This window comes from Prunus avium, chromosome 7 (genome assembly GCF_965620075.1).
Source record: "Prunus avium chromosome 7, drPruAviu1.hap1.1, whole genome shotgun sequence".
Lineage (NCBI taxonomy): Eukaryota > Viridiplantae > Streptophyta > Magnoliopsida > Rosales > Rosaceae > Prunus > Prunus avium.
Window position 1 is genome coordinate 31,886,504 of NC_142290.1, and position 22,387 is coordinate 31,908,890.

The window sequence follows — 22,387 nt, forward strand, 5'->3', positions numbered from 1 at the left end:
GTTTTTGGTCCTTCTTTAATTGAGTGCGGGGCGTGCCACCACCAAGCCACGAATTAGGCTTGAATGGAATGTGAGTAGATGATGCGTCCAAAATCTGACTTTAATCAAACGATTGTTCGGCCGAGCAAGGAACCTCCTCACGGCCTAGGTTCTTTCACTACCTCGGAGTCAAGGCTTTATGTGAGCAACCAAATGATGTGGAGTGGGTGAAAATGAAGATTGAAGGTGAAATGTAATGAAACGAAGAACACGTGCGTAAAGTAAAAGGTGCTTGAATTTAAATATAATTAAAAGATAAGTGCGGAAAGTAAAGTGCATAAAATAAATAATTTAAAGACGAGTGTGCAATTTAAAGTGCGTAAAATAAAGAATGTAAAGACGATTGCGTAATGTAAATTACATAAATTAAATAATTGAAATGAGAGTGCGTAAAGTAAAGGATGGCAATTCATGTTAGGCGACCCACATAGCTACCGGAAAGTTGGCTTATACAGTCATGTAAATTGTGACAAGGCATTTGATACATACATATACATATTTCCCTATGTATAATGAACTTCGCCGTTCTTTTGCTAAGGGTGGCAACAACAGCAATATTGTTACGTACACTAGAAGTTTCGCAGAAAACATATGTTATCAGTTGGGTGCTTACGATGTTTACGAATATTTTTCAGTAATCTCTTGGAGGGTGGAGAAGAATTCCTGCGGTTTGGAGAACATGGGCATATGATCAGAACCATTGATCACTTTGACTTCATGTGGAGGATTTTCCTTGATCATCCACCGTTGCACATCCTCCCCTATGGCAAGGTCTTGGTCGCACACTATACATACTCTACGAACCAACCCATATTTCTCCTTGGTGAGTTTTATTTCCTCGTCAAAGAGAGGGAAAGATCTCAGCGATGACAACGCCAGTGCTAAGTCCTGTTGACATCCAAATAAAAAATAAATAAACAAATTAAAGAAAAAAGAGGAAACGTAGAAGCTTAACCAATTGGAAAATTGAACCTAGATGGATGTAGACTTGACTCCTCCACATGCATAAAATGGGCATAATTACTATATAGCACCCTTAATTTTAATAGGTTTTTTTTTTTCAAGGGCGGATGCACGAATAGGCTAGCATGTGCTCACTTTGAGATTAGGCTTATCGTGTAGGGCTCAATCTAGACCAATCAAAGAAATAAATCAGACCGCCATGGACAAAAAAAAAATTCTTTCTTTCTTTGTTTCCCTTTAATCTCTTCCAAATATTTCAATAATATTATCAATAATTCCAATATTTTTTCTGTTTGAAATGTCGTATAATAACAAAAAGTTCTAAATATGATGAAGAAAATATATTGAAAAAAATTTTAGCCCACCCCTACAAATATTTTTAGGTCCACCATTAGTTTTTTTTTTAACCGTCATAGTTTCTAAATTTATACCCGAGTTTCACCAATAGACAGAAAAATTTACAAAATTTGATTGAATGATGAAATTGGAATCCGTGAGATAGAGGGAGGACAACATAAACTAAAGAATGAGTTGGAATACCAAAATGAAAGTCAGGTATAAATGTAAGAACCATTGCAGTAAATAACCCATTTTAAATTCTAGATTTAGATTTTTTTTACTTAAAATGGGAATAATTGACGTTTTCCAAGTTTATATAATAGTACAGATATATCTCAAACAATTTCTCCCCTTTTTCCCTCAAAATTTACCTCTGGGGGCGAGAGCTGGTACGACACTGAAGTCAGACGTTGGGGACCAAAAATTCCCGATGTTGGAGGGTTGTTGGGTCCTTTATCATATCTATATTTAGAATCCTTTATTTCCAATCTACTACCAAGCTGTAACATATTATTATTAGTAAATATATTTTCAAGGGTATATGGAAAAAATTAAACAAAAGGGTATATGTGTGGAACTCATAAATATACCTGTTTAACTATGGCCAAGTAACTCAAAGTAGGGCCAGGCATCACAGCGGTGGCAAATACAGCAACAGAAATTTTCTCAGGGAACCTCTCCATGGCAATAGATATGGAGGCCCCACCCATGCTATGGCCCACCAAGATAACCCTATCCTCTGGTGGGAGAGACTCCATGAATTCAATCAACGGCTCAACATAGTCCGCGAAGCAATGGACTTGATTTATCTGTTTTGGGTTGTCTCCAGATGCTGCTAGGTCTAGAGCTGTAACACGGTGACCTGCAGAGATGAGCAGAGCTGACAACTTGTACCAACACCATGCCCCATGGCCAGCTCCATGAACCAGCACAAAATGCTTCTTTTGGGCATCTGGGTTTGGAGATCGAGAACACATTCTTAGTGAGCAAAGAGAGACTAAAAATTCTAAGGTTTTTGGTCTATTTTCTTGGCCTGCATGAAAATTCTAAGGTTGTTGGCAATCTGAAAAGTCAGTGAATAATTGTCAAAATATATCTAGAGGTATGCGCGTGCGTGTGCAGTAGTTTTTCCTCCCTGAGTGGCAAAGTCGTAATTCTCCAAGTCCATTTTGAATCTTCTCTGAAAACAAAAGGACAAATTCTTTGATTTTGATTGATTTTATCTTTCACAAAAGTTAAGACATTTATGAATGAGCTTGCTCAAGATAAACGCTATCCATACAAAATGCGGTCGGCTGCCAGATTGTCCACACCCATACTATGCATGCATGTGTCACTCTTTTTGTGTATTATCTTTTTTTAGTCAGGCATGTGTGTTGAAGTTTCCACAACAGAGGAAATGGACAAGATAGCAGCAAGAGGCGGCCTTGGGCCAGGGCTACCAGGGTTACACCCGGGGCCCACAACTGATGGGGCCCAAATTTTTTTTCTTTTTTTTCTTTAATTTTTTCAAAAAATATATATTTTTCTTTAATTTTTTTAATGATTTGACGGATTATTGGATGACATGTTTTTTGATTTGGACGGCAGGGGGGAAATTGAGAATAAAATTTAATTCAAGTCCTTAATTTTGTTAAAAAAAAGGTTAGGGGGTAAATTGATAATTAGGTACAAATTCAAGGGGCATTTCGGCAGTTTACCCAAAAATTTAAAACAAAAGATAGTTGCCGCCTTTACCTGTATACCAAAGAGGAAGCCAATCAATCATTATATTCTCAATCTCAAGAAGAAACATAATGAGGAAGAAAAGTCCCTTATTAATTATACAATATAATATAAAACAAATAAACAAAATATGGGGAAATCAAAACAAACTTTCTAGTCACAAAAAGAAGAAAAAAAAAAACCTTCGACCTTCTTAGAAGTTGAAGTTCATAACGCAAGCAAATTTTTTTTGTTTTTTTTGTGATTCTCGTCTTCTTCAAAACAGAGTTGGAAAATAAATCATCCACAAGCTAGACCAGTGCCTTTCTTTGAAGGTAATTTTTTTTTTTATAGATCTATATAGAATCTAGATGTATAAATTTTGTAAATTGTAATACATATATTTATTAACTTTTTCTTCTTTATTATTTGATTCAACAAAAAATTTGGCTAGGATTCTTGTTCTTTATAATTGGAAGTTTCAAGTTGAAGAAAATATGCTCAAAATCCAGGTTTTATTGTTCTTTGTTAATTAGCTTTATTATTTTTTATTGTGTTGTGTTTATTATAAAAATTAAAAAATGTTTCCTAAGAAACAAATTTCCGGAAATCTCAAGAGACAAAGAAAGAAAAAAAAAGAAGAAATTGCTCAAAGTTTAAGAGGATCTTTGAATAAATATTTTGTTAAACAAACCAATACTTCATTAAGGCCTGTGAGGAATTGCATGAGTCTCCACTCCTCTAAGATATCATTACGAGAGTTGGTGGCACCACAGGAACAAGGAGCCACAGATGTGTACGATGAGAGTTCATCCCAAAATCCTTTGAGAACATTGTAATAGGTTGACATAGAAGACGTCCCTTAGTGGTGATTAGATATACTTCGATGTATCTCAAATATGCGTGGAGCATTTTTTTTTTTCAAAAATTGTTCCTTGAGATCAGTCCAGACATCAAGCGCACTCTCGATATAAATGACGTTGTTGGAGATCTCTGCAGAAAGTGAATTGACAATCCAAGAATTCACCATACTATTGCAGCCAATCCATTGGTCATAATCTGGGGATGCTTTTGTAGGCATGGTCAAGCTTTCATCAATGAATCCAAGTTTGTTCTTGTCTTCCAGAGCTCTGCGTATAGCTCGACTCCAGGTAGGGTAATTATCTCCTATAAGAGGCTTGGAGACAATAATAGCGCCAGGGTTATCTGAATGATGAAGGTAGAGTGGTGAAGAAACTGCATAATCAGGTATTGAATTAGTTTCCTGGTTGACGGATTTTTGTGTTTTCGGTGTGACACTGCTTTCTTTGGTATTTGTCATGATGAAGATTGCAGGAAGAGCAAAGAGGGATCAGATGTTTTGCTCTCTGATACCATATAAGAAAATATGGTGAATGTTTACTGTATTGATCACTGTACAAAGATTACAGATATATAACAAAGCTTAAGGAATACAAAAGGAAAGAAATCTCCAGATCCTATGTCTAAGGTAATTACACAGAAAAGGAAAAGAATTGTTGTCCAGTCTAAAGTCTTCCTTCTATTAAGCCTTGATTTCTATGCATTTGGTCTAGTCTTACTTTTATATATCATGAATCTGCTTAATCTAGATAAAAAATTTCAGATGATGTTGGCAATCTGAAAAGTCAGTGAATTATTGTCCAAGTATATCTATAAGATATGCGTGAATTAATTAATCCTCCCTCAGAGGCAAAGTCATAATCCCCAAGTCCATGTTGCTAGCAATCTTCTTTAAAAACAAAAACAAAAATTCTTAATGAGCTTGCCCAAGACACACTCTATCTATACAAAATGCGGCGAGGCTGCTGACAAACTATTCAATTATTTAAAAATTTGATTTCAAATCTAATAAAGATTTAGAAGACCTTTCATGAGCTAACCTTGTGCTGGATATGGTTTGGTTGCCTTGGGTGTCTTGAGAGGTTTGAGTGTGGGGTGGTATTTCTTGTCTAATGGCATCGACTGTTAAACATATTTTTATTTTGATAATATCTATATACTATTAATTCTATTGTTGGACATATTTTCATTTTCATAATATGTGGCTTTCGGTTGCATTTAATATATATTTGTTTGATGTTAAGCTAATTTCTAATATATTTCTAATGTATTTGTTTGATCGGATTGAAGATGTGACAAGCTAATAGTACCAAACATTTAGAATTAGAGATGAAGATGTATAAAAAGATTGGTCATTTGGAAATTCCAAATTACAAATAGGTTAAGGAATCAAAGAAAGAGGTTAAGGAATCCCTCTTATATATTATTATTCATGTCCAACATAGGATCTTTATCCTCCGACTTATTACACCAATTAACTTACTTTAATTTTTCTCCAAATTTATTCATATGTGGTTGCATCATAAATTATTGTACAATGAGGATAAAGCTCCTAGCTAGTTGCCAGGTGCTCACTTTATTTTTAATATTTTTTTCTTTTATTGTTTTTAATTTTATGAATATTTAACAACTCTCAGCATTCAGCAACCTTCTGGAGGTAGTAGAACAGCTCCAGCGATTTAGAGAACATTACCATGTGATCACAACCATTGATCACTTTGACTTCATCCGGCGGATTTTGATTGATCATCCATTGTCGCAAATCCTGGATTCAGAGTCCATAAAATTTATTCCACTGACGACCTGTATATTTTTTAAATATATTAATTATCCATATTCACATTAAACATATCAACTAAAAATCTCCCCCGGAGTTTTGTCCCACTGAATTTTTTTCGGCAAGGTTTTAATGAGGCCAATTATTTACATACCATTCGCTTGTAGCCGATGGTTGGTGGTAATGAAATCTTAATTTTTCCTATAAAAAAAATCAACTAGAAATCTAATCTAACTTTTTTTTTTTTCCCTACAATTTTTTAGAAATTTCGTATGTGAGTTGAGACCTCGTATTCTCATCTTAACCCATATCTCGACTATATAGCACGATCTTGGCATAATATAAATATAAAAAAATTAAGTAAAAAATGATAATGAGCAAAGGATCAATATGATATGTTGTTACCTTATCAAATACAGTCAAGTAAGGGAGAGCAGGACCAGGCATTAAAGCGTTGGCAAATACCGCGGCAGAGATTTTCTCAGGAAACCTCTCCATGGCGGTGGATATATATGGCAGCCTCACCCACGCTATGGCCCACCAAGATAACCCTCTCCATTGATGGAAGAGACTCCATAAATTCAATCAACGGCTCAACATAGTCCGATAAGGAATAGAGTTGTTGTACCTGATTTGGGTTTATCCCGGCTGCAGCTAGGTCTAGAGCTGTGACATTGTCATCGACCGATTGAGGTCTGTAGATTTGTCATCTTATACCAATTCCATGCTCCATGAACCAACACAAAATGCTTCTTCCCAACTGGAGATGAGGTGCAAATTCTTGCCAAGCAAAGAAACAAGAAGAAAGACACAACATGCTTAACTTTGATAGGCTCTATATGGTGCTCAAAACCCTTCTCTTAATTCCTTGACCAATAGCAGTGTGGTCTAGTCTCGCTTTAATACTGGACCAAGTCCTTCAATTGGCGTTCGAAGACAGATTAAGATTCTGCTTAATCTTAATTAATCAAACTTTCTGAAATGAATATGAAAATCTAAAAAGTCAGTGTGAATAATTATCTCAAAAATATTCAGGTTTAGTGCATGTGTGTAGGCTAATCCTCCCTAAGTGCCAAAAGCCAATCTCGAACTCCAACTTTCTTTAAAAACAATACATTACAATTTGCATAAAGAAAAATTTATTCTTTGGTTTTACTTGATTTTGAATCTTTCATACAATAATATAGTTTTAGTAGTTAAACTTGATCAAGATCGCCCCATCCCCCATGCATATCCAAAATTCCTTCAGCCAGCTGTGATATTAGTTCATCTTCCAACTATTCCCTACTATTGTTTAAAGACATAAGCCCTAGCCGGCCTTGTTCCGTACTATTGTTCATAGTCTTGTTGATAGGCAGGAGCCTCTCGACTCGAGTGGTTTTTCTGTCGTAATAATACACCGAAGACTAATAAAATTATAAAGCTGACTTCCAAGTATCCTGCAGGCATATAATCCAGACTGCTAGCTGGTTAACGATTCCAAAGAACAAAGTTTTGTTTTTAAAATTTAAAATATGTTAGCTAGATATTTGTGTGTAACTACGTATAATTTGACTTCATTATAAATAGTTGTCGCGTATTCTTTTCAAGCTATCACTGGCAGATACAGAGGGACAAGAGGGGTTAGGCTTATACAGTCATGTAAATTTTGATACATATTTCCCTATATAGGGTACGGATATAATGAACTTCTCCGTTCTTTTGGTAAGGGTGGCAATAACAGCAATATTGCCGCGTACACTAGAAGCTTCGCAGAAAACATATGTTGTAGGAGACGACTTTGGTTGGACTGCATCGATCTATACAATGATGACAAGCTCCTAGCTATAGTTTATCAGGTGGGTGCTTACGATGTTTAGGAATATTGTTCAGAAATCTCTTGGAGGGTGGAGAAGAATTCCTGCGGTTTGGAGAACATGGGCATATGATCAGAACCATTGATCACTTTGACTTCATGTGGAGGATTTTCCTTGATCATCCACCGTTGCACATCCTCCCCTATGGCAAGGTCTTGGTCGCACACGATATATACTCTACGAACCAACCCATATTTCTCCTTGGTGAGTTTTATTTCCTCATCAAAGAGAGGGAAATATCTTAGCGATGACAACGCCAGTGCTAAGTCCTGTTGACATCCAAATAAAAAACAAATAAACAAATTAAAGAAAAAAGAGGAAACGTAGAAGCTTAACCAATTGGAAAATTGAACCTAAGTGGATGTAGACTTAGTTTTAATAGGGGTTTTTTTTCAAGGGTGGATCCACAAATAGACTAGCATGTGCTCACTTTGAGATTAGACTTATTGTGTAGGGCTCAACCTAGACCAATCAAAGAAATAAATCAGCCTGCCATGGACAAATTTTTTTTTTCTTTCGTTCTTTGTTTCCCTTTAATCTCTTTCAAATATTTCAATAATATTATCAATAATTCCAATATTTTTTCTGTTGCAAATGTCGTATAATAACAAAAAGTTCTAAATATGATGAAGAAAATATATTGAAAAAAAAGTTCTTATTAAAAAAACAAATTGTAACAAACAGGGGCTTATAATTTACCCCAAAAAAAATAAATTTTGCCTATCCCTACAAATATTCCTGGGTCCACCTTTATTTTTTTTTTAACCATCATAGTTTCTAAATTTATACCCGAGTTTCACCAATAGACGGAAAAATTTACCAAATTTGACTGAATGATAAAATTGGAACGCGTGAGATAGAGGGAGGACGACATAAACTAAAAAACGAGTTGGAATACCAAAATGAAACTCGGGTATAAATTCAGGAACCATTGCAGTAAATAACTCATTTTAAATTCTAGATTTAGATTTGTTTTACTTAAAATGGAAATAATCGACGTTTTCCAAGTTTATATAATAGTATAGATATATCTCAACCAATTTCTCGCCTTTTTCCCTCAAAATTTACCTCTGGGGGGGAGAGCTGGTAGAACATTGAAGTCATACGTTGGGGACCAAAAATTCCCGATGTTGGAGGGTTGTTGGGTCCTTTATCATATCTATATTTAGAATCCTTTATTTCCAATCTACTACCAAGCTGTAACATATTATTATTAGTAAATATATTTTCAAGGGTATATGGAAAAAATTAAACAAAAGGGTATATGTGTGGAACTCATAAATATACCTGTTTAACTATGGCCAAGTAACTCAAAGTAGGGCCAGGCATCACAGCGGTGGCAAATACAGCAACAGAAATTTTCTCAGGGAACCTCTCCATGGCAATAGATATGGAGGCCCCACCCATGCTATGGCCGACCAAGATAACCCTATCCTCTGGTGGGAGAGACTCCATGAATTCAATCAACGGCTCAACATAGTCCGCGAAGCAATGGACTTGATTTATCTGTTTTGGGTTGTCTCCAGATGCTGCTAGGTCTAGAGCTGTAACATGGTGACCTGCAGAGATGAGCAGAGCTGACAACTTGTACCAACACCATGCCCCATGGCCAGCTCCATGAACCAGCACAAAATGCTTCTTTTGGGCTTCTGGGTTTGGAGATCGAGAACACATTCTTAGTGAGCAAAGAGAGACTAAAAATTCTAAGGTTTTTGGTCTATTTTCTTGGCCTGCATATGCTTAATCTAGATGAAAATTCTAAGGTTGTTGACAATCTGAAAAGTCAGTGAATAATTGTCAAAATATATCTAGAGGTATGCGCGTGCGTGTGCAGTAGTTTTTCCTCCCTGAGTGGCAAAGTCGTAATTCTCCAAGTCCATTTTGAATCTTCTCTGAAAACAAAAGGGACAAATTCTTTGATTTTGATTGATTTTATCTTTCACAAAAGTTAAGACATTTATGAATGAGCTTGCTCAAGATAAACGCTATCCATACAAAATGCGGTCGGCTGCCAGATTGTCCACACCCATACTATGCATGCATGTGTCACTCTTTTTGTGTATTATCTTTTTTTAGTCAGGCATGTGTGTTGAAGTTTCCATAACAGAGGAAATGGACAAGATAGCAGCAAGAGGCGGCCTTGGGCCAGGGCTACCAGGGTTACAGCCTGGGGCCCACAGCTGAGGGGGCCCAAATTTTTATTTATTTAATTTTTTCAAAAAATATATATTTTTCTTTAATTTTTTTATAAAATATATTTTTTTAATGATTTGACGGATTATTGGATGACATGTTATTGATTTGGACGGCAGGGGGGAATTTGAGAATAAAATTTAATTCAAGTCCTTAATTTTGTATATAAAAAAAGGTCAGGGGGTAAATTGATAATTAGGTACAAGTTCAAGGGGCATTTCAGTAGTTTACCCAAAAATTTAAAACATGACCTTTTGTAAGGTTTTGGGTGCCTTGGGTGTCTTGGGTGGGTGTCTTGAGAAGTTGGAATGTGATTAAGTAATCTTCACAATATACGTGTCATTATCTAAACCGTTCATTTTTTAAATCACAAAAGATCATATGTGCAAAAACTCATTCAAATTGGAGATTGTTTAGTTATTCGATGAGTTGACAACTTATACCAACAACATGCTCCATCTCCATGGCTAGCTCCAGGAACTAGCACAAAATGCTTCTTAAAGGCATCTAGGGTTGGAGATGAGGTGAACATTCTTTTCAAGCAAACAAATAAAACGAAATACTCAAAATGCTCAGCTGATCACATATGCTCTTTGTTATTTAATTTATCAATCTTTGCTTGGCATTTAGTATAGTCTTAGTTTTATTGTAATATGTTGGAGTGTATCTCTAGCGTTCCCCTTGTTATTGTTTTAAGGGAAATTGGCGGCTTTACCCCTGGCTCACCTAATTTATTCACTAATCCTTATTTTGAAACCCAATCACAAATGCCCCTTATAAAAACTCCCTATTGACAGCCTATTACCCATCTTTCACTTTTGTTTAGTTGTTCTGAGCTCTCTGAAATCCTCTTTCACAATTTCTCGATCTCACTCACTCAGCCCTCCTCTCCTATCTTCTCTCTCTCTCTCTCGCTCACACCAACATCGGCGACAATCACTGTCACCTCCTCAGAAACCCTAACCCACATCGGCGACAACGACCTTTCCACCTCCATCTCTCACTCTCTGTCACCTCTTTCGACCTCTATACCTAGAGATGGTGTCTCAGGTAGCCAATTTTCTCGTACACATTTGGGTTTTCTTCTCCTTGTTTCAATTTCATATATGAGTTTGGATTTTTGGTGCTTGATGTGAGTTCAAGTCCCTCCAAGTCAAATTTGGGTGAGTTTGTACATAAATTTTGTAACATCCCGACCCAAAAATAAGACTATTCACTAATTAATTTAATTTAAAATATGGAATTTCCAATTTTGCCCTTGAAATGGGGGCAAAAAGGTCAATGTTTATCCGGAGAGAGTTTGGGGCAGCAAGTGGTGTTTTTAGGAAGGTTGTACGGAGCCGAGTCCGTAGACACGCGGTAGGCTCGATTCGGACTTGAAACGAAGAAATTACGATCGAAAAATCATTGAGGACCTAATTGAAATTATTTCAGAAATTTAATTCGATTAAAATCAGAAATTCCTTTTCATTTTTTCATTTCTCTTTCTCTCTCTCTCTCTCCCCTGACTTCTCTCTCTCGCGTGCAAACCCCTCCCCCGACATTGTTCACCGACGGCTATTTTGGCCAGCACCGCCGCCACGTCACACCACCGGCCACGAGACCAGTCAAGATCGAACCACCACCTCCTCCTCTCTCTTCCCCGGCCAGCACCGCTCCTGGAGTCGCCGCCAGCCGCCGGAAAACGCAGAAAACTCGCCGGAAAAATCGCGAAACTTCACGGCCTTCAATCTCCGCCGTCCAGCCACCGTTTCCGACGAGTGAGGTATGGTTTCTCTCTTCGTGCTCTAGCTGGCTGTTGGGTATGTTTTGACTGATTTCTAAGTTTAGCAACTCGAATTCGAACCCTAGAATCTACCTGTTTTCAATTTGAATTTCCGGTCACTTCCGGCCACTTTTTGGCCATTTCCCAAGAACAAAAGAGACTCCAAATTAGGTGTTTTACCTAGGTTAGGAGTTTGGAGCCAAGATTCTAAGTTTTTCCGGTCACCTGAACAGTGACCAAGCCACCCACGCGCGGCAGCGCGTGGGGAGGCGCGTGGGAAGTCCGTCAGAGGTCACATTTTCTCTTAAAATGATCCTTGTGTTGTCACGAGCGCGTAGGAGTTTACGGATCTCAATTTGGATATCGTTTGGGCCTCGAACGAATTTGACATATTCTGTGATTTTCGGGTTTGATGTGTTTGGACTATTGGATCAAACCCAATTTCACGTATGTTGTTCCTGGTATTCCTAGGATCGTATAGGAATTCGCGGATCGTGAATCGGAGCCCCGGATGTTCCGATTCATCAACTTAAAGTTTTGACCGTCCGGTTGACCGAGTGTCTTCCGAGACTTTTCCAGCGCTTGAAACCCTTAGATTGGACCTTAGGGACGTCTCGTTCCTTGTATTTAAGGGAAACCCGGGAAATCAGGATTTTACTTTAAAGTTTTCTTTTGAAGCGTTGGATTTTAATATCGTGCTCGTATTCTGAAATAGGTAATCCGACACCTCCTTCACAGCAAGCAGGACCCTCTCAGGGTCACGCAGCTTGGGACTACTTGTAAGTGGACTTTGTTTTCAAATAAATTGCATGAGCTTTATGATGAAATTTCTATGCATATGGATTTAAGGGTTTATGGAAATTTACCTTATACTTATTATTCGAAACTAATATTTTTATAAAGTATGGGTGTTATGTTTGGGTTTTAGACATATTCAAGTATCTTGAATTATTTATGCATACTATTTGGGAAAGTACTTTATGTTGAGTTTATGTGGGGGTACTTGGGATTGGTTGTAAGGCATGGTAAGATGCGAGAGTAGAAAAGTCAGTTTGGAGTGTTGTCAGCACTACCCTGTGTACCTCCCCTGATCTGGATTGTGGATATGGAATTGTGAGATACTTGGAAATGTCGGAACTCGGGGCATACCTTAACAGGGTGTCGTTGTAGACCCTTAATTGGGTAGTCTGCGCGCGTAGGACTGTTTACAGGCTTACGGGTCTTGATTCTTCGTCCGTACGTGCTGGCTGAGAGTTAGTCCCCCAGTTGGACGGCTCGTCCCTAGCCACATAGTCTGTTTGAGGGCTGATAATTGTGAGCTAGTCAACAATCCCCTGTTGGATTGTTTCCCCGGTACAATTAGGTGTGTCATGTATATATATATATATATAATATCTCTTATATTATATAGCTATGCATTTGTTCTTGTTTCTGAGTGAGGATACTTCCCCGCTCGTCGTGCCATCGGGCACGGGGTTTGAGAGTTTGATTTGAGTTTCATAAGAAAGGGTTTGAATGGGTTGAATTGTAAGTTTTATTATGGTTTCGGTTTTAGCTCTGGTTTTGAGCAAACTATATATGTATGATTATGATGGTTTTTAATGCATTGGTATCATGCATGGTTTTCTAACAGTGGGGTTATATTATTTTGATTTAATTGGAACTAAACTTTGTTTTGTCCACTCACAATTTTCTGTTTTGCGCCCCACAGCCAGTAGTTGACTGGAACGAGCAACAGAGTTGTGTCGTGTGCCCTGAACCGTGAACTGCAGTGCTCCGAGCTTTCGTAGAGCTTCTGTACCTTGTAAATTCGTAAAACTTCATTTTTGCTGGTTGTTGAATTCTGTTAGACATGCTCTGTGATCGCCCTGTTAGGATGTGATTTTTGAGGCCGGAGGCCATAGTTTGTAAACACTATGCTTTGTGTGATGCATGCTGGCTGTTGGGTTGTAAATATCTGTGTTTTTGACATGTTGAAATTTTTGGGATATGTCCTGTTTAGAGGGGAGACTGCCAAAATTTTGGTAGAAGTCTCGGTTTTTAGTAAGTGGGCCCGGCACCTATAGGATGTCGGATTTTTAGACGGGATCCGTCCCGGTTTCCGAGGAGATTCGGGGCGGGTCCTGTCAAATTTGTTGAAACATAATTGTGGGTTGAATTTAAAATTTTACTCTCTGTTTACAATTAATATTTTCAACTTGTGTAGAGAATGTTATTTCAGTGGGATTATACAAGAACTTTTTGAACCAAAATTTTGGGATTGTGCAACAAATATTTCTCAGTTTGTCTTAAGGAATATTATGCTTGAAGCTTGTCCAGTCTACAATTATTTTGAAGATTTTCTTTTGCTTATTGAATTTGATTACTGAGTTAGGTTTTTATTTTGACAAAAAACAATTGAGGAAACACAGTTATTTGGTTCAATGATCTGAATTTGTTTTGTTATGTATTGGGATGTGATTTTTGAATGAACTACATAAATTGATTATGTCTTGAGGTGGAGGATATCTCCAAAAGTGATTGTGGAGTTTGTAAGTTTTATGAGAATGCCAATATTTTAACATAAGTTTGATACTGTAAAGTTGGCATATGTTGGATCTTGTTTTTCTCTATTTTTCGTACTTCAATCTTAGATCGGTTTTTGGTGCAGTCTACAGTCCTCAAGGTTGGTATCATGCCAAGGTTGTGTTGATGCTGTGAAAAAGGTTCTTGGAAAACTTAAGGTTTGTTGACAGCTCTTGCATTTATCTAGTTCCATTATCTTGCTTTACTTCTTCTCTGAGACTATGCTTCTTTAACTGTTTGAACAATGCCAAATGCACTATTGATGATTTCCTTATTTGTATTTTTATTCGCTTGCCAAGACACATATTCACTTCACCCATGTTTATAATAACTTTTATATTGCAATTGAGTAGTACGAAATCGTGTGCATGAATGTGAACTTTAATTTTACAATGGTACTATCTTGTGAAAGTTTGCTATATGAAGAATTGGGTCATTTAGAAAAGCCAACAATCTGTATGAAGATAGGATTCTTGAAGGTAGTCCTTCACTAGAGAAACTACAAATAGATTTCTCAAACGTATATATAACTCAACAAACTTCAAGCTCAGCTCTTAAATGATGTATATCATATTTTTTTTTTCCTTTCTTCTATTAAAAAATGTATATCATACTGTAGTTTTACATTTATCCACTCCATTTGTTGTAGTGCCTGTAAATGTATGTGTATGATACTTGTAGTGCCTGTAAATATGTCTGAACTTGTTTTGGTATTGGTTTCTGGATCTGTTTTGGTATTGGTTTCTGTTATGAATTTTGGAATTGGTTTCTATTTTGAATTTGGTTTTAGTTGTGATTGAATGTTATGTTTTTGTTTCCATTGTGATTGAATGATTTGCTTCTAATATGCATTTTTGATCCGTTTTATACAGATGGAAGATTGTCTTGATTCAAGTGGCAGCGTCCTCTTGGGGAGGAAATTGCTATAACTTTCAGCTTAAATTCGGTACCAAGAGGAGATGTCATCGAATTTTGCTGATAGCTATAAAATGTGTTAAAATTCCCGACCAAGAGGAGATGTAAATTTTTTATTTTTTTGCCACTTTCTTATGAATATCTTAAGATGTCATGAGATAACATAGTTAGTTCATCAATTTATGAAAGTCAAGTTAGAAGGAAATTTGTCAATCTCTAGTTTTCATGGTTTTATCTTTCCCCTTGCAAAGAAGAAAAATACAAATGTAACCAAATCAGTTATTTCATTGGCAAATGCCATGACAGATATGTATTGCATATGTATTGCACATGTATAGCTCCTTATTGCTTGTGTATTGCCTCAGTATATCCTTTTTTTTTAAAGTTTGTTGGAATAAATTTATAGGGGGAGTATGAAGTTTGTGTATTGCCATTATATAGCCTTTTATTGCTTGTGTATTGCCATTGTATAACCTTTTATTGCTTGTGTATTGCTACTGTATTGTCCCCTCATATCTTTGTTTTTTCAAGTCAGTGTTGGAATAAACTTATAGGGGGAGTATGGAGTTTGTGTATTGCCATTGTATAGCCCTTTATTGCCTATGTATTGCTACTGTATTGCCCTCGTATACCCTCTTTTTTTTAAAGTCTGTATTGAGGGTATAAAGGTGGGGATGGGGGAAAAAAGCTTCACAGGGATGGGGATGGGAATGGCATACCCACCCCCGATTCGACCCATTGTCATCCACAAAGGCAAGAAGAATGAGCTATATATACACATAATGTATATAATGTGCTCTCTTCAATGCATAATTGAATAAAAGTATTTTTCCATTGCATGCACTTGCGAATATATAAAAACAAAAGATTCAAGACTGAAATTTCTCAAGTAAATTGAACTCAATTTCATTCCATGATGACTAAATAATTACATGGTCTGTCTTATACACAAGTAGTCCCTCAAGTACATGTTTTTTTTTCCTTATAACTACAATACACTTCTTGCAACTAAATGGAATGTTGTCCAAACCCAAATTGATGAAGGTTCTCAATGACAACAATCTTCTAGAAGCCAAAAATCTAGGTCTAACTGTCATGAAAAAAGAAAGTCAATTATCTCAAGACTCAAGAGTTAGGATTTCGAATCACTAGAGACCAAGCTTGTTGGACAAATTTCCTTCTAACTTGACTTTCATAAATTGATGAACAAACAATGTTATCTCATTACATCTTAAGATATACATAAGAAAGTGGCAAAACAAAAAATTTACCTCTCCTCTTGGTTTGGAATTTTAACACATTAGCAAAATTCGACGACATCTCCTCTTAGAACCGAATTTAATCTGAAAGTTAGGAATTTCCTCCCCAAGAGAACGCTGCCATCTATATAAAATGGATCGAAAGTGCATATTAGAAGCAAATCATTCAATCAAAATGGAAACAAAAACATAACATTCAATCACAACTGAAACCAATTTCAAAACAGAAACCAATTCCAAAATTCATAACAAAAACCAATACCAAAACAGATTCAGAAACCAATACCAAAACAAGTTCAAACATATTTACACACTACAAGTATCATAAACATACATTTACATGCACTACAACAAATAGAGTGGATAAATGTAAAACTGCAGTATGACATACATTTTTTAATAGAAGAAAGAAAGAAAAAATTATGATATACATCATTTAAGAGCTGAGCTTGAAGTTTGTTGAGTTATATGTACCTATGAGAAATCTATCTGTAGTTTCTCCAGTGAAGGACTACCTTCAAGAATCTTATCTTCATACAGATTGTTGACTTTTCTAAATTACCCAATTCTTCATATAGCAAACTTTCACAAGATAGTACCATTGCAAAATTAAAGTTCACATTCATGCACATGATTTCATACTACTAAATTGCAATATAAAAGTTATTATAAACATGGGTGAAGTGAATATGTGTCTTGACAGGCGAATAAAAATACAAATCAGGAAATCATCAATAGTGCATTTGGCATTGTTCAAACAGTTAAAGAAGCACAATCTCAGAGAAGAAGAAGAGCAAGACAATGAACTGGATAAATGCAAGAGCTGTCAACAAACCTTCAAGTTTTCCAAGAACCCTTTTCACGGCACCAACACAACCTTGGCTTGATATCAACCTCGAGGACTATAAACTGCACCAAAAACATATCCAAGATTGAATTACGAAAAATAGAGAAAACCAAGATCCAACATATGCCATTGCCAACTTTACAGTATCAAACTTATGTTAAAATATTGGCATTCTTATAAAACTTACAAACTCCACAGTCACTTTTGGAGATATCCTCCACCTAAAGACATAATCAATTTATGTAGTTCATTCAAAAATCACATCCCAAAATCGAACAAACAAATTCATATCATTGAACCAAGAGACCATTATTGAACCAAATAACTGTGTTTCTTCAATTGTTTTTTGTCAAAATAAAAACCTAACTCAGTAATCAAATTCAATAAGCAAAAGAAAATCTTCAAAATCATTGTAGATTGGACAAGCTTCAAGCATAATATTCCTTAAGACAAACTGAGAAATATTTGTTGCACAATCCCAAAATTTTGGTTCAAAAAGTTCTTGTATAATCCCACTGAAATAACATTCTCTACACAAGCTGAAAATATTAATTGTAAACAGAGAGAGTAAAATTTTAAATTCAACCCACAATTATGTTTCAACAAATTTCTGTACAATCTCACCCAAATATGAAATTGAAATAAGGAGAAGAAAACCCAAATGTGTAGGAGAAAATTGGCTACCTGAGACGCCATCTCTAGGTATAGAGGTCGAAAGAGGTGACAGAGAGTGAGAGATGGAGGTGGAAAGGTCGTTGTCACCGATGTGGGTTAGGGTTTCTGAGGAGGTGACAGTGATTGTCACCGATGTGGGTGCGAGCGAGAGAGAGAGAAAAGAGAGGAGAGGAGGGCTGAGTGAGTGAGATCGAGAAATTGTGAAAGAGGATTTCAGAGAGCTCAGAACGACTAAACAAAAGTGAAAGATGGGTAATAGGCTGTCAATAGGGAGTTTTTATAAGGGGCATTTGTGATTGGGTTTCAAAATAAGAATATTAGTGAATAAATTAGGTCAGCCAGGGGTAAAACCGCCAATTTATTGTTTTAAACACCTAAAGCCGCCTAGGAGTGGAAATCCGGCCTTGAGTTTGTCTTCCCACGTCAAGGAATTTATTTTTCTCTTTTTAAGAATGATAGGAATTACGACCTTTATTTATTTTGGAAAATTCAAGAACATCCATGCAATTCTGTATAATTTAATAATACTAAGTAAGTGCCCTAAGGTTATTTAAGTTGTTGAGGTAGTAAATGTTTTTTTAATACAAGCGATTGTCTAAACTATATGAAATGTGGTATTTTCCACACACACACAACTAAGATGTCATAAGGAGTTCAAATTTGAGACCTCTAGTATGCAAGTTAAGACCTTTTTCCATTCGGCTAGACCCCGTTGGTTGTTGGGTTAGCAAAATTAAAAAGACATTGATGACCCGTATTCAATTGTATTGTTCTCATTTTTGTAGTCTGAGGTGCACGCCTATTCTTCAAAAAGAAAATCTCAAAGTAAGCAGGATTGCATATTTTCTCTTGGTCAACGAGCGGAAGAGGCTAGAGATTCAAGGAAAAGAGTTGTGCAAATTATTTTACTTCTATTTGTTTGGTAAACTACAAATGTGCATCATTAGGAGGAAATTTCTGCAAACTATTTCACTTTTAATTTTTCCCTCAAATAAAGGCTCATCTATGATATCATACAATCTCAACCAAAAAAAAAAGCATTATTCCCCATAAAGAAAAGATTACATGAGATTAATAGCACACAGCTATATCTATATTGGACATGGGAGATTCTCCAATAAGTATTTTTTGTTAAGAATTGGTTATCTTGGTCGTTGGATTGCATTCATTAAATGTGTTGGTAGTCTCTTAGATGTAATCCTACAACCAAAATTAGAACTATGTAACCAATCCTTAACTTAAATACTTATTGGAGAATGTATATACATTGAAATTTATTACACCAACTAATTGGTGATTTTATTTTTCACAATTTTAGTGGGTCAGAAAGGCTAGCTAGTATAACTGCATCATCTACATTGATGACAAGCTCCTAGCTATAATTGATCAGGTGCTCACGATGTTTAGGAATATTGATCAGAAATCTCTTGGAGGGTGGAGAAGAATTCCTGCGGTTTGGAGAACATGAGCATATGATCAGAGCCGTTTATCATTTTGACTTCATGTGGAGGATTTTCCTTGATCATCCACCGTTGAACATCCTCCCCAATGGTAAGGTCTTGGTTGCACACGATATATACTCTAGGAACCGACCCATATTTCTCCTTGGTGAGTTTTATTTCCTCATCAAAGAGAGGGAAAAATCTCAGCGATGACAACGCCAGTGCTAAGTCCTGTTGACATCCAAATAAAAAATAAATAAACAAATTAAAGAAAAAATAGGAAACGTTACGTAGAAGCTTAAGAGCATCTACAATGGGCTCCCTAAACCATCATTTTAGACAAATTTTAAGGAGGAATTGGAAAAATACAACTCCAACCATACTCCCTATCCACCTCCTAAAATATGGAGACTTCTAGAAGCTCCTAAATTTGAGGAGAGAAAAATGACTCTTAGTGACTCCCTATAATTTAATGCTGCTTTATTTTATGAGTATTTTAAATCTTTAATTAATGCTAACTATTTTTTATATTATTTTTTAATAGAGATGGACCAATTAAAAAAGAGTTATAACATTTATGACTCAATAAACTAGAGAGTATGATTGTAGTTAAAATTTTATAGAAAGCTCCTAAAATAGTTTTTATACGTTTTAAACTAAATTTTAACTAAAAAATGAAGAGCATGATTGTAGATGCTCTAACCAATTGGAAAATTGAACCTAGATGGATGTAGACTAGACTCCTCCACATGCATAAAATGGGGATAATTACTATAGTACCCTTAATTTTAATAGGGTTGTTTTTAACCGTCAATGGTTTCTAAATTTATACCCGAGTTTCATACTTTGGTTCTCTAATAGACGAAAATATTTATGAAATTTGACAAAATGACGAAATTGGAACGCGTGGGATAGAGGAAGGACGACAAAAACTAAAAACCGAGTTGGAATAACAAAATGAAATTCTGATATAAATTTAGGAACCATTGCATGAAATAACTCATTTTAAAATTTATATTTATATTTATTTTAATTACTTAAAATGTGAATAATTGACATTTTCCAAGTTTATATAATAGTATAGATATATCTCAGACAATTTCTCGCATTTTTTCCTAAAAATTTACCTCTGGTGGTGAGAGCTGGTAGAACACTGAAGTCATACGTTGAGGGCCAAAAATTGCCGATGTTGGAGGGTTGTTGAGTCCTTTATCAAATCTATATTGAGAGTCCATAAATTCCAATCTACTACTAACCTGTAACATATTATAATTAGTAAATCCATCTATTTTCAAGGATACGTATATAATAAAAATAATCAACAAAGTTGCTCCCCATTTTGCACCCAAGTTCGAATCTCCCTCTCCGTAATAGAATATCTCCCCACTTTGCACCAAATTCGAATCTCCCTCCCGATAATTTAGATTAAATTATGATAGAATATCGTTTTATACGTAACTATACCTCTTCAAATATGGTCAAGTAACTGATAGTAGGGCCAGGCATCAACGCGGTGGCAAATACAGCCGCAGAAATTTTCTCAGGGAACCGCTCCATGGCAATAGATATGCAGGCCCCGCCCATGCTATGGCCCACCAAGATAACCCTCTCATCTGGTGGAAGAGACTCCATGAATTCAATCAATGGCTCAACATAGTCCGCGAAGCAATGGACTTGATTTATCTGTTTTGGGTTGTCTCCGGATGCTGCTAGGTCTAGAGCTGTAACATTGTGACCTGCAGAGGTCAGCAGAGCTGACAACTTGTACCAACACCATGCTCCATGGCCAGCTCCATGAACCAGCACAAAATGCTTCTTTTGGGCTTCTGGGTTTGGAGATCGAGAACACATTCTTAGTGAGCAAAGAGAATAAAAGGAAATGCACAAAATGCTTGACTTAGTGAAGCTTATATATAATTTTTAATCTATCACAACATCATAAGTACTTTTAAGACTTGGTCTAGCTAGTTTAGTGAATGAGCTTGATAGAGATAAAAGCCATCGATATCTACAAAATGCCGTGAGCCAGCAGTGTCGTTTCTATTTACTTTAACATAAGCAAACTACTATGCTTCAGTTGGTTTGTCATGTTGGAGTGGAACTCTACTGTCCCTGTTATTGTTTTAAACGCTTATAGCCGCATAGCATCCTTTCTTTTTCTGAAGCCGGCCTTGAGGTATTCTCTTCTATAAAGAATTATAGGAATTTGGTTTCTTTTAAATGGTTGGGGTTGGAAAGTTTAAAATTTTAATTTTGGAAATTGGTGTAGTAGATAGATAATCAGACTCATCAATCCCGCCACAATGAACGTGGCAGTAATAGTCATCACCAATTAAGGGCGGTGAGCAAAAATACTCTCTCGTATTTTTAAATTGCTTACCCGGCGTTATTTCTAGACAATATTTGGTTTGTCGTTGCTCCTTTTCTTTCAACTCCGTAGTGTTGAATTTGTCGAGCTTGAATGGATGGAATTAACTGATTTTATTTTATAGAACTTTATCCAAATTATATATATACTGCATCACAATCTGAACAATGATGATAATTAGCTCCTAGCTGCTTATCAGGTGCACCTCAGTAATCTTGTGGAGGTGGGAGAAGAGCTCCATCGTTTTGGAGAACATGAGCATATGATCAGAACCATTTATCACTTTCTCTTCATGCGGAGGATTTTCCTTGATAATATTTTATCAAAAGGGAGAAACCCTACTGGCAAGTACATGGTGCTTGTCCAGTGTGCTTGTCCAGTGTTTTTTTTAAAATTATTAAGAAAATATTTTATCAAAAGGGAGAAACTATTATCTTATGCAATAAAAGAAAAATCAATTGTTGAATTTTTGTACCAATACTGCTACGGTGAACAAATTTGTTCCAAATTTGTTCACCGAATGATAATATTCCAATGTGAGCTTATTTTGAACCTCATTTTTCTAATGAAATATTTATGTGTATTTGCAAAATTAAGTAAACAGATTAATTGGCGATTCCTATAACGTTGTTCTTGCCATCATGCCAAGTAACAAGGAAAAAGAAACCAGCTTATATTTTGAAATGAGAAGAATGTTTGAGATAATAAGGAAGACTTGGGGTACATCAATATCAGGTATAGTTTTCTTTGACAATTGAGATTAGGAAGACTTGAGATTTGGTAAAGTCCTTTTCTATCTTTCTCTGGCAGCTGGTATAG

The 22,387-nt window shown here is 36.1% G+C and overlaps 3 protein-coding genes and 1 pseudogene across 5 annotated transcripts; all 4 read right to left on the minus strand.

Moving 5' to 3' along the window:
* Positions 1-365: 365 nt before the first annotated feature.
* LOC110752983 (methyl jasmonate esterase 1-like) lies at positions 366-2,411 on the minus strand. Of its 2 annotated transcripts, XM_021953772.2 has the most exons (3): positions 1,932-2,409; positions 1,713-1,841; positions 369-927 (listed from the first exon to the last, which is right to left on the minus strand). In XM_021953772.2, the coding sequence occupies exons 1-3, from the start codon at positions 2,316-2,318 to the stop codon at positions 658-660; spliced, it is 786 nt and encodes a 261-aa protein (XP_021809464.2). In that variant the 5' UTR covers positions 2,319-2,409; the 3' UTR covers positions 369-657. The 2 variants fall into 2 exon arrangements, with proteins under 2 accessions (XP_021809465.2, XP_021809464.2); XM_021953773.2 differs by lacking the exon at positions 1,713-1,841 and having other exon boundaries at positions 366-927; positions 1,932-2,411.
* A 2,867-nt stretch (positions 2,412-5,278) lies between these two features.
* LOC110752985 (putative inactive methylesterase 20) lies at positions 5,279-7,023 on the minus strand (annotated as a pseudogene).
* Positions 7,024-7,128: 105 nt separating this feature from the next.
* On the minus strand, positions 7,129-9,318 carry LOC110752981 (methyl jasmonate esterase 1-like). 2 transcript variants are annotated; one of them, XM_088244882.1, is made up of 3 exons: positions 8,827-9,318; positions 8,608-8,736; positions 7,129-7,808 (listed from the first exon to the last, which is right to left on the minus strand). In XM_088244882.1, exons 1-3 carry the CDS (start codon positions 9,211-9,213, stop codon positions 7,539-7,541), a joined length of 786 nt encoding a protein of 261 aa, XP_088101008.1. In that variant the 5' UTR covers positions 9,214-9,318; the 3' UTR covers positions 7,129-7,538. The 2 variants fall into 2 exon arrangements, with proteins under 2 accessions (XP_088101008.1, XP_088101009.1); XM_088244883.1 differs by lacking the exon at positions 8,608-8,736.
* Positions 9,319-19,046: 9,728 nt separating this feature from the next.
* Positions 19,047-21,177, minus strand: LOC110752984 (methyl jasmonate esterase 1-like). The gene is made up of 3 exons (XM_021953774.2): positions 20,665-21,177; positions 20,328-20,456; positions 19,047-19,431 (listed from the first exon to the last, which is right to left on the minus strand). The coding sequence occupies exons 1-3, from the start codon at positions 21,049-21,051 to the stop codon at positions 19,162-19,164; spliced, it is 786 nt and encodes a 261-aa protein (XP_021809466.2). The 5' UTR covers positions 21,052-21,177; the 3' UTR covers positions 19,047-19,161.
* Positions 21,178-22,387: the final 1,210 nt, after the last annotated feature.